General features: G+C 48.0%; 1 protein-coding gene across 1 annotated transcript in view; it reads left to right on the forward strand.

Annotated features, from left to right (window-relative positions):
- The window catches only part of QARS1 (glutaminyl-tRNA synthetase 1), a 36,387-nt gene that overhangs the window by 14,880 nt on the left and 5,362 nt on the right, over nucleotides 1–16,145 (forward strand). The window contains exons 8-20 of the mRNA XM_060239381.1: nucleotides 1,036–1,107; nucleotides 2,072–2,157; nucleotides 3,187–3,273; nucleotides 3,600–3,699; nucleotides 4,580–4,658; nucleotides 4,866–4,974; nucleotides 5,810–5,940; nucleotides 7,396–7,488; nucleotides 9,034–9,171; nucleotides 9,326–9,413; nucleotides 10,150–10,296; nucleotides 10,400–10,504; nucleotides 12,438–12,530. Coding sequence (XP_060095364.1) covers nucleotides 1,036–1,107; nucleotides 2,072–2,157; nucleotides 3,187–3,273; nucleotides 3,600–3,699; nucleotides 4,580–4,658; nucleotides 4,866–4,974; nucleotides 5,810–5,940; nucleotides 7,396–7,488; nucleotides 9,034–9,171; nucleotides 9,326–9,413; nucleotides 10,150–10,296; nucleotides 10,400–10,504; nucleotides 12,438–12,530 — 1,328 coding nt within the window. The remainder of the gene's footprint in view (nucleotides 1–1,035; nucleotides 1,108–2,071; nucleotides 2,158–3,186; nucleotides 3,274–3,599; nucleotides 3,700–4,579; nucleotides 4,659–4,865; nucleotides 4,975–5,809; nucleotides 5,941–7,395; nucleotides 7,489–9,033; nucleotides 9,172–9,325; nucleotides 9,414–10,149; nucleotides 10,297–10,399; nucleotides 10,505–12,437; nucleotides 12,531–16,145) is intronic.

Consider the following 16,145-nt stretch of genomic DNA (forward strand, 5'->3'; position numbering starts at 1 on the left):
TTGCAGAGTACGCACACGTGATGCATCTGCTGCCCTGGAAAATTCCTCTCCCCTAGCGCATCTTTTCCAGAGCTCGGTCAAATTGAGGACAGGGCGCCCTCTAGTGCTCTCAGGAGGAATAGATTGCATTGCGCTATTAAGCTGCAGGCAGCTTTCAGCTTGGATGTGTACAGATGGAAAGCAAGGCAGGGAGAATGCTATTTATTCATTCATGTTATTTATTATTTGCCTTCTTCACGTGGACTCATGGCGGATCAGACAAAGTGAGTTAATAGAATCAACAGATGGGATATTCAGTAAACAGTGCAATGAGATTAGGGTTGCAGAACAAACCAGAAGTCTAAAAACTGCATACATTTTAACATGGCATGGTAAGTTATGCAGAATTCCACAGTAGGTTCCTCGTTTTGGTAAGTTGTATGCAGCAGTGTAGATCATTTAATGCAGTGCTAAGGAGCCCAAGCCCTGCATGGGAGAGAAGGGGAGAGCTTATCTCTTCCCTTATAATACTAGAAGTTGGGGCGTCCCAATGCGGTTGATGGGCAGACAGAAAGAATTATTTCTTCACCCAAAGAGTGATTGGCTCATGCAAGTCACCAGTTTGGCTAGTTTTAAGAGGGGATTAGCACACTCATGGAAGAGAAGTCCTTCAGTTGGTAGTAGCGATAATGACTAAATGAAACCTCCCCATCCAGAGGCAGTAACTCTGAATAGCAGTGCCGGAGTGGGGAAAGGACAATATGGGGTGTAGTAGTGGTTAGAGTGCTGGACTAGGATCCAGGACACCTATGTTTGAATCCCCGCTCTGCCTCACAAGCTTGCTGGGTGGCCATGGGCCGGTCACTTTGTCAGCCTACCCTACCTCACAGGGTTGTTGTGAAGATACAACAGGGAAGAAGAGAACTTTGGGTCCCTATGAAGGAGAAAACTGGCCTGTAAATGACAAAAATAGATAAAGACGCTCTAGCAGGTGTCACCCTTGACGCTCTTGCCTTCAGCACAGGTGGAGTCTTGACTGCAACTGCTTCTCTGCAGGTGACGTGCACCAGGAGACAAAGTCCCTCATGGAACAACTGCGGGGCGAAGCTCTCAAATTCCATAAGCCAGGTAAGCTGCCCCACAGGCTCTTGTGCTCAGCAGTGGCTGGGTTCCGGAGGGGGACTGTGGCTCCATTTTTCCATGGAGTCACTAGTGAATTCACTCAGTATTCCAGGAGCCATGGGAAACCGTAAGCACTGCCTGGTGCAGAGGAAGGATTGATTGGCACCAAAAGGAACAAGCTCTAGCTGTGGCAATCATCTGGTTGCATAAAATGTCGTCATGAAAGCACATTGGAAGGTTTTGGAGATAACTTGTCTCCATCTGGCTGATTTTATTTTATTGCATTTGGCCCTAGATGGCTGGCTGTCACCTGGCAGCTGAGCTTCTCAGGTGGTGGTTGCTCCTGCCGCCACCTGATGGCATTGTGTGCCCCATGGCTTTCTCAAAGGGAGTATAACAAAGTAGGAGTCAAGCCTACCTTTAAGACCAACAAAGTTTTATTCAGAATGTAAGCTTTCGTGTACTCCAAGCACACTTCATTTGATGAGGAATCAGGTACAATGAGCAAGCTACATATAGCTGGTAGGCAGTGGTTTAGAATGCAAAATGGTACAAATTTAAGGTCCAGTGACAGAATAGTAAAATTAACAAATTGAGCAAACCTTTGATGTGGATCGCATGACTATGAGAAAGCAATAAAACAGTAATATGTCAAAATGTGAAAATGTCTGTTAATCACTCTGTTGTATAAGCCTGGGCCACTTGGATCTATCCAAGGGGGTATGCAAGGGTAGGTGTCCAAAGCTACTGCTTTACTCCTAGCAGACTTTGCACTGAGAAATAAGATGACCCATTGTAAAACCTGCTCATTTGGACATAGCTATCCCAGTTGTCATTCAGGCTTTGTTCTCCCCAAAGCATATTTGGGGAAGCTTCCACATAAATCCAGCTCTGATTTTTAATGTGGGAAGCTCATGGCTGCTAAGCTGCATCCTACTGCTGTGCGCTGATGCCTTCCTTCCCCCGTCAGGTGAGAACTACAAGACAGAAGGCTATGTTGTCACACCCAACACTATGAACCTGCTGAAGCGGCACCTGGAGATCACAGGTGGACAGGTCGGTGGTCTGAGGGGGTAGGGACATCTCCCTTGCCTCTTCTCTGGGAGAGACTTGGCAGGTTCCTCAGGCCCTCTGATACCTTTTGCTCACCTGGGACAGAGAAGTGGCAGCTTCCATGAGCTTGGTTGCCTTGTCTAGGGAAGTGGGGAGATGTCACAGAAGTGTGTGGCACCAGCAGGTATAAGACAGTGGAGTGTTTACACTTGCGAGTTTAGCCTTACTGGTTTTCAGAAGCAAGGCTTGCAAGTTTGAACTGATGCACCCATACTACTGAGCTGTGGCTTTGTAGCACAGCATCTGCTTGGCATGCAGAAGGTCCCAGGTTCAATCCCTGCCATCTCCAATTAAAAGATCTGGCAGTAGGTGACGTGAAGGACCTCTGCCTGAGACCCTGCAGAGCTGCTTCCAGTCTGAGTAGACAATACTGACCTCGATGGACCGGTGTGTGATTCAGGATAAGGCAGCTTCATGTGTTTACTCCCTTACATTTACTAACCGCACAGGGAAGGAGAGTCAACATGAGCGGTGCACTGACCTCGCCTCCATATGATTGCTGATGTGGACTGCATGGTGTGGACATGTGGAGGAAGTGACCGCATCATATGAATGTATGAAGCTGCCTTGTACTGAATCAGACCCTTGGTCCATCAAAGTCAGTATTGTCTTCTCAGACTGGCAGCAGCTCTCCAGGGTCTCGAGCTGAGGTTTTTCACACCTACTTCCTGGACCCTTTTTAGTTGGAGATGCCAGGGATTGAACCTGGGACCTTCTGCTTCCCAAGCAGATGCTCTACCACTGAGCCACCGTCCCTCCCCTAACATGTGATTTCCTGTTACATGCTTGCAGTTCACAAGGCCCTGTGCTGCCCCCTGGGGGTTGAAAGTGGGTGCTGTGTCTAGAAGGGTTGAAGACCACTGTGCTGTTGGGAACTTTCATTAGCGTTTGCATAGGAGACTTGATATGAATCGCCTCAATTTGTGTGTCAGAATACCTTGATTGAGATGGCTGAAATGTGTTCCCCCCTAGGTACGCTCACGATTCCCACCTGAGCCCAATGGCATCCTGCACATTGGCCATGCAAAAGCCATCAATTTCAACTTTGGTTTTGCCAAGGTGAGAGACGGAGTATCTGAGACTTTAGAGGGAGGGCAGTCTATACGTCAAACAAATCTTCCCACTCCCCTGTCCCTCTTGCTGTGTATTCAGATTCTTGTTGGATTTGAGGGTGGTTTTCTTTCTTTCTGTTGTGTCTGAGGAAGTGAGCGCTGACTCATGAATGCCCATACTGGAGTAAATGTTCTTGTGTCCCCTTGCCAACTTGCTGGAGCGACCCTTGTTTAGTTTTCTTCCTCCTTGTTTGGAAAAGCCCAGAAAATTTCTCACTGAGTTGGCAAGTGGGATAATAGTGCTGCTTAATTTCCCCCTCCTCCCCCCAACAGGCCAATGGTGGAATCTGCTTCCTACGCTATGATGACACAAACCCTGAAAAGGAGGAGGAGAAGTACTTCACAGCCATCCGGGACATAGTGGAGTGGCTAGGTATGCTCATTTAGCTGTAGGAGGGCAGAGATGGGGGTGTGGGCCTAGTGAGGCCTATAGGATCCAGAGAAGCCTGCTTAGGAGTTACAACAGAAAGCCTACATCTCCTAGGATCCCTTCTGTCCTTCTGACTGAGTGGCAAGATTTTGGAGGGAAACTAGCCCAGAGAGGAGTGGGACCTGGGAGGAAAGCATAAAAGGGCCAAGCACAGGGTGTATTGTCTCTGAAAAAGACTGCAGGAACGAAGGCAGCAGGAGAGATCTCTTACCCGAGGTGGTGTGTTTTGGTAGCAGGGAATGTCTAGCTAAGGCTTCTGTTTATTTGCACCCACATTTACCATTTATATATTTCACTGTTCTTACCCACTTATTATTTGAGCACTGAAAATAAACTGTTGTTATACCACCTAGGTCCTCATGTCTTCTTGGTCACAGTTAAGAGGTATTTGCTAATAAGGAAGACAGGGGTGGTTGGGTGCTCTGGGCCCTCTCATGTTGACCCTTATCAGAGTGATGGCAGCCAGTAGCAGGCCCTCCTAGGCCCCTGCTGTGTGACAGGGTGGCAGAAGAACCATGTTGCCAGCTGGGCCCTATCTGGAGTGGGGGGAGGTGTGCTGCTATCTCTGGCTGTTGTACAGGGTTGGTCTGTTGTATGGCACAGTGTGAAAGGTGAGGGTCAAGATGCCATACACAGTAATGGCATGTGTACAATATAAATCCCTCACTTGGTGGAAGCAGCAGCAACTTATTCAAGGGAACTTGAGGTGAGTTTGAGGGAGTTGCTGCCCTTGTTGTGGGCTGGGATGCTGTAGTCAGGGCTGACCCAGGTAGGAAGTAGCAAGAGCACCCCCTCTTTCATGCTCTGGTGTTGTTTCCCTCAGGATACACCCCCCATGCAGTGACGCATGCATCAGACTACTTTGACCAGTTGTATACTTGGGCTGTGCAACTCATCCAGAGGTGAGGAGTTATATCAGAGACGTGAGAATAGTCCCTGACTTTTTTCATTTTGAGCTTCCCCAGAGCATCTCCTCTGATACACTTGTGTGTTATTTTGGGGTGGGGGGTGGGGTTATCGACACACCTATCCATCGCAAAGTTTGCATTTCCTCCATGTCTAGCAGCATGTCCTTTTGACTGTGACTGGTGGCTCCTTTCCCTCCCCAGGGGCCATGCTTACATATGCCACCAGAAGACAGAAGAAATCAAAGGCCATAACCCACCCCCTTCTCCATGGCGAGACAGGCCAGTGGAGGAGTCACTTCTGCTCTTTGAGGTACAGCCCTTGTATGTTGGCAGGCTGGGGCAATTCCCCTTGCAAGAAGAAGCAGGAACTGGGAGCAGATAAGAATTCAGATCCAAAGCTCTAGCATTTGCTCCCGGTAGTCAGACCTGTGCATCTCCATATGCCTACAAGTGTGGCATTCTATCATCCTTTGCTGCTTTGAGTCGATTTGGTGTAGTGATTAAGTGTGTGGACTTTTATCTGGGAGAACCAGGTTTGATTCTCCATTCCTCTATTTGCAGCTGCTGGAATTGCCTTGGGTCAACCGTAACTCTCGTAGGAGTTGTCCTTGAAAGGAGAACTCTCTCAGCCCCACCTATCTCACAGGGTGTTTGTTGTGGGGGAGGAGGGTAAAGGAGAGTGTGAGCCACTCTGAGATTTGGAGGGCAGGATATAAATTCAATATCATCATCTCCTCCTCCTTCCCTTTTGTCTTTTAAAACATTAGGTTTTGAGCCCCCATGGTACTATCTACAATAATCGATGAAAGGGTCAGAAAACTGTGCAGGGGTTGGCTTCTAGTCATCAGAATTATTACCACCCTGTGTCCTCCCGCCTCCCCTTTCAGGGCCAGCATCTCCTGTTGCTGGCCCAAAGCACCCAATTAATTAAAAACAGGATTGAATGGTGCTGAATAAACAAAATGTAATTTATTCTGATTGCTGAATTTAGTTTCCATTGGAATGGTCCTCCCTATGCTGTACAAAATATGAACAGCTGTGTCTATAGCTGCTTCTGCTGGGGAAGAAAGGGTTGCAGAAACTGCAAACATCACTCCGCCCCCAGCCCCTTTTCCCTCAACTGACTCAGAGTTTGTCTTCTGCAGGACATGCGCAAAGGGAAGTATGGGGAGGGCGAGGCTACACTGCGCATGAAGCTGGTGATGGAGGATGGAAAGATGGACCCTGTTGCTTACCGCATCAAGTACACCCCCCACCACCGCAGCGGAGATAAGTGGTATGTGCCAAGCAGGGGTGTCTGCTGCCATTCCAGGCATAGTGGAGGGGACTGAGCCTGGCCAATGTGCAGTTCCCCCTCCCCCCAAACAGCTGCCCCACTATTCCCAGAGGGTAGTAAAGGATTTCCAGATATGTTCTGTGTGTGGTGTAGTGTCAGGGTATTTGTTATAGTGCTCAATTCCGTTCTGTTTATGCACCAGGAATTTGCCCTGGTCTGCAGAATGTGAATTTCTCATGTAAGAACATAAGAGAAGCCATGTTGGATCAGGCCAGTGGCCCATCCAGTCCAACTCTCTGTGTCACACAGTGGCAAAAAAACCCCAGGCGCCATCAGGAAGTCTGTTGGTGAGGCCAGGACATTAGAAACCCTCCCACTGTTTCTCTCCCCCCACTCCAGCACCAAGAATACAGAACAACACTGCCCCAGACAGAGAGTTCCAACAATATGCTGTGGCTACTAGCCACTGATGGACTTCTGCTCTATATGCTTATACAATCCCCTCTTGAAGCTGTCTATCCTTGCAGCCGCCGCCACCCCCTGTGGCAGTGAATTCCATGTGTTAATCACCCTTTGGGTGAAGAAGTACTTTCTTTTATCCGTTCTAACCTGACTGCTCAGCAATTTCATTGAATGCCCACGAGTTCTCGTATTGTGAGAAAGTAAGAAAAGTATTTCTTTCTCTACCTTCTCCATCCCATGCATAATCTAGTAACCCTCTATCATGTCATCCCTCAGTCAACGTTTCTCCAAGCTGAAGAGCCCCAAGCGTTTTAGCCTTTCTTTATAGGGAAAGTTACTGGGGCATCTTAATTTGTGGGGGAGAGTGCCTCTGAGCATCCTGTGCGGTTAGTGACTAGGACCAGAGATACCCAGATCCAAGTCCATAGGCCGCCATGAAGCTCACTGGAGACCTCAAACCGGTCACTCTCTTTCAGCCTAATTTACCACACAGAGTTGGATGGAGGAGGGGAGAGCTTGTGTGGAAGGACAAGATAAAGAGGGAATATGTGTTGCGTACGAGTGTTACCATAGGGGGTCTTTCCATTCCTAGAGTAAAAAAACTCTGTGTTTAAGAAGTGGTACACTGTGGTAGAACTGTGAGGATGTGTGGAAGTCGAAGGCCCTGACCTGTGGATAGCCCAGGCTAACCTGATCTCGTCAGCTCCCAGAAGCTAAGCAAAGCCAGCCATGCTTAGTACTTGGATGGGAGAACAACAAATAAGTCGAGGGTCTTGCTGCACAGAGGCAGGCAATGGCAAACCACCTCTGCTTCTTACTCTTACCTTGAAAACCCTAAGAGGTTACTGTAAGTCAGCTGTGATTTAACAGCAAAATAAAATTAAAGAAGATGGCATCAATACTTAGAATTGCCAAAGAGGGGACTACAGGGAGTGAAGTGAGACGGATCCTAGTCCCAGAGATCTGAGCCCTCGGCTGTCTCTTGCTTTGCAGGTGCATCTACCCCACCTACGACTACACCCACTGCCTCTGTGACTCCCTGGAGAACATCACTCACTCGCTGTGCACCAAAGAGTTCCAGGCCAGGTGAGACGAAGGCTTCTAACCCAGTGGGAGCTGCCTGAGTCCCCTCCTGTGTGGGGAAGGAGCAGGTTGTGACTTTGAGCTGGCGGGTAGGGAGCTTTGGAATCCTTCCCTTGTGCACAGATATGACCCTAGCATTAGGAGGCTTAGGTTATGTGGGCATAGTTTCCTTGAGTGTTGTTTTGTCTGTTCAGAAGACTTTAGAACTCACTTTTCAGTAGAATGATATCCAAGGTGAAGAATAGAAATAAAGCCAAGATACATCCAAAGCCAGGGGTGGCCAAACTGGCTTGGGAGCTACATGTGGCTCTTTCACACATATTTTGTGGCTCTCAAAGCCCCCACTGCCCTGTTGGCCAGCTTGGAGAACATGTTTAAAGTTTCTTTAAATGCATTCTCCAAGCCAAGCCAGCTGGTGGGTTGGAGAATGTATTCAAATTCCTTCCTTCATTTCTTCCTTCCTTCCTACCTATCTTGTGGCTCTTGAACATGTAATGTTTATTCTACATCGCTCTTATGCTAAGCAAGTTTGGCCACCTCTGTCCTAAGCCACCAGTTATCTGAAAGAGATTATAGGCAGCAAATAAACAAATGGACAACTATTAAAACCAGTCATACGCATTAAGTCAGAGGGTCCCCAAGTTTTTTGAGCCTGTGGGCACATTGGGAATTCTGACACAGCATGGCAGGCACAGCAATTAAATGGCTGCTGCAAAATGGCTGCCGCAGGAGGCGGAGCCAGCCACAAAATGATTGCCACAGTTTAACTTCAGTCACACAGTGTGGATTCTTCTGCTGCCAAAGCAACTGTGTTGATCCTTCTGCTGGCAACCGCTGCCAAAGCAACATTTTTTTAAAAAAAAAATCTGTTCAGCCAATCAGAAGCCTTGCTGGACAGAAATCCTAGCTTGCCTTGCCCACTTCCTAAAAACAAATGGCAGGTGCCAGAAGAGGTGTCAGCAGATACCCTAGTGCCCCCAGGCACCACACTGTGGACCCCCTGCATTAAGGTTGTCTCAATAAAGTAGTCTAGAATATTTACATAAACGGCTTAGTGTCCCAAATCCAGTAGGCAAGTGGTTGCATAATTTGGGGGGCACCACTGAGAAGACTCTTCCTATGGTGGCCTCAGGCCTGCTAGAAGATGAATGATTAGTACCTGAGCTAGGATTGTAAAGAAGGGGAAGGCACATGTGAAAGAAGAGAATTACCCAAGTATCCCAGGGCTTAGAAACATAACCCAGCAAGCACAGAACCTGCTGTCTTGTGTAGAATTCAGCATCCTGGTAATTCTGGCTTTCCTATTGAAAGAAATCAAGTTTCTAGCCCTGTTTAAGGAAAAATACAATTGTCTCCATCCTCTGGTCTTCATTCATTTCACCTTTTTCCCTTCCTGGCCCCGAATCCCAACCTTTGGGGGTTTTTTGTGAAGCTAAGTCACACAAGCAAAATAGATTGTGCAAAGTGTGCATTGGGCTGTGTCCGAAATCAGCAGCTCCTCTGGTGTTGCGCAGTGTGCCAAACAATGCCACCTTTATCTGCCAACAGGCGCTCCTCATATTACTGGCTGTGCAATGCTCTGGATGTCTACTGCCCTGTGCAGTGGGAGTATGGGCGTCTGAATCTCCTCTACACAGTGGTCTCCAAAAGAAAGATCATTCGCCTGGTAGAAGCAGGCGCTGTCAGGTGAGGGGCAGACTGGGCTCTGTGTGTGTGTGAGTGAAAGAGAGACAAGCAGACAGACAATAGGGATTTCAAGTAGAGAGTGGGGAAGACCTGGAAACCAAGCATGGTTCTTTGGGGCACACTGTATTCATCATGTCTGGTGTTGCCCTTCTAGGGATTGGGATGATCCACGGCTGTTTACACTGACAGCCCTCCGTCGCCGAGGCTTTCCACCAGAGGCCATCAACAATTTCTGTGCCAAGGTGAGGATGCCTCAAAGAGTCAGCAGAATGATTGTATGCCTAAACCCAGTGTGATAGTACTGTTTTTGCTGTTTGCTTGGGGGGGGGTGTCCTTGCCACCACAAAACCACCTGACATGGGGAAGGCGCATGGCTCAGTGGTACAGCTTCTACTACATATGTAGAAAGTCCCAGATTCAATTCCTGGCATCTCCAGTTCAAAGGAGCATGCCGTAGGTGATGTGAAAGACCTCTGCAGAGCTGCTTCCCATCTCAGTGGACAGTACTGATCTTGATGGACCAAACGTCTGAGTAGGGGTGGAATTTTAGGAGAAGCTCATTTGCATATTAGGCCACACCCCTCTGCTGTAGCCCATCCTCCAAGAGCTTACAAGGCTCTTTTTTGTAAGCTCTTGAAGGATTGGCTACATCAAGGGTGTGTGGCCTAATATGCAAAGGAGCTCCAGCTAGAATTCCACCCCTGAACATAAGGGAACGTAACCATGTCTCAAGAGACTGTAAACAGGGGTGGGGGGGAGCACCTTGTGGCTGCCTAGTGATTGTCCATTCCATTCCCCTAGAAAAGCTTAGTAGGTTGGCCCCGTGGGTCCACGGCAAGGGAAAGGCAATTACTGAGCCTATGAAAAACCTGCTTTAAGCTTGGGGTGCCTGCCTCAGTTGCCCCCCCGAGTGTTGGCAACCTCCCCTATGTGAGAATAAATGTGGCACTGCCCAGTGGCTTGACTGACTCCCAATAGGTAGGTGTGACGGTCGCCCAGTGCACCATGGAGCCCCACATGCTGGAAGCCTGCGTTCGGGAGGTGCTGAACGAACAAGCCCCTCGAGTTATGGCTGTCCTGGAGCCCCTCCGCCTGACCATCACCAATTTTCCTGCACCACACCAAGTAAGTCTGCAATCTCTGGGGCAAAGAGGGGATAGCTCCTCATCTAGAGGCCTCCCCTGAAAACTGGGGAGCACACAGCTTGATACTCTTGCCTTCCTTCCAGAACATGGACGTCCTGGTCCCCAATTTCCCTGCGGATGAGACCAAAGCCTTCCACAAAGTCCCTTTCCAGCCTGTAGTCTACATTGAGCAAAGTGACTTCCGGGAGGTGAGTCCAATCAGAAGAATCCATGCTGTCCAAGGAAAGCTGGCATGAGTTGGGAAAGAGCAGGGGAAACTAGGCTGTCGGTCAGCCATTGTTTGCTCTCTCTCGTTGGTTGTTATTGCTAGCCTGTTTAGGTCAAAGATGTCATGGTTAGACTGTCAGAATAGGGTTGGGGAGAACTGTGTTCAGATCCCCACTTAGCCAAGAAGCTGATAGGGTTCGCTTAGGTCAGTCTGTCTCCCTCCAATGTTGTTGTGAGGATCAAATGGAAGTCAGGAAACTTGAGTACCTTGGAGGATGCGGTGGGATACAAGCGTGATGGACAGCTGAGCTCTTGCTTGTCATTTTCCCTGATCAGTGAAGGCTTCTGTTGCAGAGGATGAACCTGAATGTCTAGTTCAGAGGTGGCCAAACTGTGGCTCGGGAGCCACATGTGGGTCTTTTACGCATATTGTGTAACTCTCAAAGTCCCTACTACCCCGGTGGCCTGCTTGGAGAAGGCATTTGTCTCTTTAAATCACTTCTCCAAGCAAAGCCAGCCAGCAGTTTGGAGAATGCATTTAAAGTTCCTTCCTTCCTTCCTTCCTTCCTTCCTTCCTTCCTTCCTTCCTTCCTTCCTTCCTTCCTTCCTTCCTTCCTTCCTTCCTTCCTTCCTTCCTTCCTTCCTTCCTTCCTTCCTTCCTTCCTTCCTTCCTTCCTTCTCTAAACATCTGACATTTATTCTTTGTGGCTCTTGCATTAAGCAAGTTTGGCCAACCCTGGTCTAGTGTATTAAAAAAGAGAGAGACCTTTTTCTAGCCAAACTGAGATCCATGCTGTCTATCGCAATTAGAGAGAAGACATGTGGGTAGTTTAAGCTTACAGTAGGAGTAAAGTTAGTGGTCTGGGTGAGGCTCCAATTAATCGTGGAGTGACACTGGTGGAAGAAGCAGGGTGGGCAGTTTCATCACCTTCCCCCTCCCCGCTGTGTCCTCCTGATCTGTGTGGCTATTGGTCCATGTGGGTCTTGCAGTCATGGGGAAATAACCTGCCCAGAGTGAATAAAGACTGCTGGAGAGGAGAGGGGAACATGTGGAAGGGCCATGATCCTTACATCTTCTGTAGCAAGAGTCCAATAGCACAATAAAGACTAACACAAATCTATGGCAGGGTAGGAGCTTTCATGAGTCACTGCTGGATTTGGCCAGTTATCCTTCACTCAGGGCCAGCCCTAGACTGTCTGGCACCCTAGTCAAGGCTAACTTCTGGTGCTCCCCTGTACTGATAAAGTCACTGAGACATGGGGGGAGGGGGGAGAGCAATTTGGCACCCCCAGAAGACCGGATAGCCTAGTTTGCCTACTGGCAGGGTCGGCCCTGCCTTCTCTTGCAGTCCCACTTAATTCCCTTTTTGGCGAGGTTTTGAACTGTACATAGCCCTTCCATTGTCTGCCATGTCTGCACTGCGGATTTAATGTGCTTCTCTCATGATGGGTAGTCTTGGTTCCTGTAAATCCTCTTGTGTTTGAATTTTCCATTGGGACATACACTGTTTGTCAAGTCCCAGGTTCAGTTCCTGGCATCTCCAGTTAAAGGCTGTAGTGTAGAAGTTGCTGAGTAAGACATTTCAGAGCCTGAGATGCTGGACAGATGATACCAAAGGCATGACTCAGCATAAGGCAGCTTCAGGCGATTGTAAAAGGTGTTCTTGCTCTGCTCAAGCCAGGGATCTATTGTGAGGACTTTCCCCTGGCCCAGAAATCTGAATATGGGGGCATAAACGCTGCAGAACTGGCATGGTGGTTGGGTGGATGAATGAGTCTGGCTCCCAAACAGCTAGCAACTGAATGTAATATCACTTTTATGTCTGCATGAAGGCAAATGTTTGCTACCCTTTTAAGTAAATTGCTTCCCTTCTTTTGCACTCCACTTACATTATTATCTTTCTCCTATGTCAGGTGCCAGACAAAGGCTACAAGCGCCTGGCACCCAACCAGCCGGTGGGGCTGAGGCACACCGGCTACGTCATTGCTGTCCAAAATATCATTAAGGTGAGTGTCGTCATGACACGTCCTTCCAGCCTCTCTGCTGTCTCGTTGTCCCTGCCAAAGAGTCTGGCTGGCTTCCAAGCACTGCCCGTGCAAGGAAAGCCTCAAGGGTGGTGCCCACATTAATTGGTTCTTGTAATAGTCCAGCAAGGAGAGGCTAGGGAAAGGCTGTGGCTCGGCAGGAGAGCTTCTGCTTTGCATGCAGAAGATCGCAAGTTCAATCCCCTGCATCTCCAGTTAGAAGGGTTAGGTAGTAGAAGAAGAAGAAGAAGAAGAAATTGGATTTATATCCCGCCCTCCACTCCGAAGAGTCTCAGAGCGGCTCACAATCTCCTTTACCTTCCTCCCCCACAACAAACACCCTGTGAGGTGGGTGGGGCTGGAGAGGGCTCTCCCAGCAGCTGCCCTTTCAAGGACAACTTCTGCCAGAGCTGTGGCTGACCCAAGGCCATTCCAGCAGGTGCAAGTGGAGGAGTGGGGAATCAAACCCGATTCTCCCAGATAAGAGTCCACACACTTAACCACTACACCAAACTGGGATGTGGAAAGATCTTTTGCTGCCCTAGAGGCACTGCCAGTCAGCAGAGTGGACAGGAGGGGTTTTTCTGTAACAGGAGCACCTTTGTATATTAGGCCATGCCCCTGTGATGTAGCCAATCCCCCTGGAACTTACAGTAGGCCCTATACTAAGAGCCTTGTAAGCTCTTGGAGGTTTGGCTACATTAGGGTGTGTGGCCTAATATGCAAAGGGGTCCCTGCTACAAAAAAAAGCCCTGGTAGACAGTATTGACCTTGATGGTATTGGGATGTTTGGTTAATATCTTGTCATGAGAGCCAGTTTGGTGTAGTGGTTAAGTGTGCGGAATCTTATCTGGGAGAACCGGGTTTGATTCCCCACTCCTTCACTTGCAACTGCTGGAATGGCCATGGGTCAGCCATAGCTCTCGTAGGAGTTGTCCTTGAAAGGGCAGCTGCTGTAAGAGCTCTCTCAGCCCTACCTACCTCACAGGGTGTCTGTTGGGGGGGGGGAAGGTAAGGGAGATTGCGACTGCTCTGAGACTCTGAGATGATCTGAGAGTATAGGGCGGGATATAAATCCAATATCATCATCAACAATATAGCAGAGTTCGCCCAGTCACGGAAGTGTGATACTAAGTGCAGTAAAAAAATCTCCAAAGAAGTATATTGCAAAAAAGTAAAATTTAAAATTATTCAGGTAGGTTCAGTTCACATTCAGGTTGCAGTTGAAAGGAGAAAGAGAGGCCTAATCTAGAGAGTACATTCCCTAGCCCAAGTGGATAGCTGATCTGGCACAACAGGTATAGAAGTATGAGGGTATTGTTTCTATAAGAGAGACCTGTGTGTCACTCCATGAAAAGCCATGTACAGAGTGGGGAAGGACAAAGGACACAGAGCTGAGAGGCTGGAGGGCAGTTCCCAGGTTAAGACAAAAGAGGTAACTTTTATACATGCCTACAGTGATATAGCGCAGCTCAATCTCCGGGCATGCTGAATCACTTACTCCGACAGAGACCAGTGGTCTGACTCAGAACAAGGCAGCATCTTCAGTTTATGTGGAATAGCAACAAAGCTTGTAGCTGTGTGGAAAACGCTCCACAGTCCAATCCTGATTCTAACAGATCCTGTACTCATGCAGGGTATGTGTGTAGGGGTGGTTTTTTTGTTTTCATTGGAGGGGATTTCTGTCTCCATGAGCAAGGAATACAGTCATACGCCTTGACTGTCCTCAACAGATCTCAGAAACTGGAATATCTTGCAGATGCCAGGACTTAAGCTCCTACTCCACTTCCAGATAAGGGGGACATGCTGGAGTTTAGGGAAGAGGAGGAGTTAGTGTGGTATTAGTAGTTAAAGTGCTGGATACAGACCTGGGAGACTCTGGTTCAAATCCTCACTCAGCCATAATGTTTATTGGGTGACCTTTGTGTCAGTCTTCCTCTCCCAGCATTACCTCCCTCCTCCCTCACAGGGTTGTTGTGAGGAAAAAGCTAGTGGAGAGGGGAATTGGGTACACTGCTTTGAGCTACTTAGAAAGGAAGAACAAGATAAAAATGTGACTAAAATATATCTTGCTGGCTCCTACTCATTTGTGCAAAAAGAGAGCTTTATGATCATATTCCCATAACTTGATTTCCAAGCACCAAGTGGCAACTGGGCAAGGGAGATCAGTCACAGGTCAGTGCTTTGTTCTGAGCCACCTGATAAAATACATCTGAAATTATCTTTATGAAGCAGTGCTGACCGATCTCACCAGCAGCCTGTGACAAGTTCGGCCTGTAGCACAAATTTTAGTCTTTGATTGGTGCTTACTGATCAATAAGGTTATGTAATGGCATAACTGTAAAGATGAGAATTGGCAGAAGGCCAGATATCACATTTAGTTCCCTGCAAAAAAGGTGTATGTCAGGGACTGTCTGATTTGATTTGATATTTTTTCCCCCAACTGTGGCTTCTATCCACCTCTCTTTCTGCAGTATGAGCTGTGTTTAGGAAGCCAAATATGCTATCATTGGACAACAATGTGAGTATGAAAAGTAATACCACATTGATTGGCCTAAGATGCCTACTGTCTGAACTTTGAGAGAGCCTGAAGTAAAGAGCAGCTGGATGTAAATGATTAAAAGACCAAAGTGGCCATTTTGGCATTCCCAAGCTAAGTATCACCCTTGAAGACTGGATGATCAGCCTCTCATTCAAGGACATAGTTCTGCTTAGCTGGGGAGGCAGTTGTGCCCAAAATGGGCACCTGGGAAAATCAGATTCCGGCAGCTAAACTAAAAGGTGCAAGATCAGTACAGGCAATCCTACATTTCAATAGACCAAAGGAGGTGGTTTTGCTGCTTTAGCCCTAAAACAGCTAAGGAAGGTTCTATGATCCCAAGTTTCTTATGGGAGATTGGGGAAGGGGATTTTGGCTCAGTGGTGGATCTTCTCCTTTGTGTGCAGAGGTCCCAGGTTCAATCCCCAGCATCTACAGTTAGAACATAAGGACATAAGAGAAGCCATGTTGGATCAGGCCAATGGCCCATCCAGTCCAACACTCTGTGTCACACAGTGGCTGAAAAAACCCAGGTACCAAGAGGGGATTAAATAAGCATACGGAGCAGAGGTCCATCAGTGGCTATCAGGAGCTCCATAAGTGAGGCCAGGACACTAGAAGCCCTCCCACTGTGCCCCCCCAGCACCAAGAATACAGAGCATCACTTGCCCTAGTCAGAGAGTTCCAACAATACGCTGTGGCTAATAGCCACTGATGGACCCCTGTTAAAAGGATTAGGTTGGATGAAAAACCTTGACATGAAACTGCTGCTGCTAGTCATGGCAGACAACTGACCTTGACAGGCCTGACTTACTGTATATGGGCAACTTTATGTGTTCACATATGGTGGGCCTGTTGGGCTCTAAAAAGATGGAGTTTACTCAAAATAAAGTTGAGAGCCTTTGCTTAAGCCATCCAGTCACTTGTCTTAGAGCAGAGGTTGGTTTCATGGAACTGAGTATTATATTTTCAGGGCTGTGAACCTTTATTGTTGCAAATGGGTTAAAAGTTCAGGAAGGAATGCCATAATATCTGCTTGGAAAACCTGAAATGGCTAG

Source organism: Heteronotia binoei, chromosome 5 (assembly GCF_032191835.1).
Source record: "Heteronotia binoei isolate CCM8104 ecotype False Entrance Well chromosome 5, APGP_CSIRO_Hbin_v1, whole genome shotgun sequence".
Lineage (NCBI taxonomy): Eukaryota > Metazoa > Chordata > Lepidosauria > Squamata > Gekkonidae > Heteronotia > Heteronotia binoei.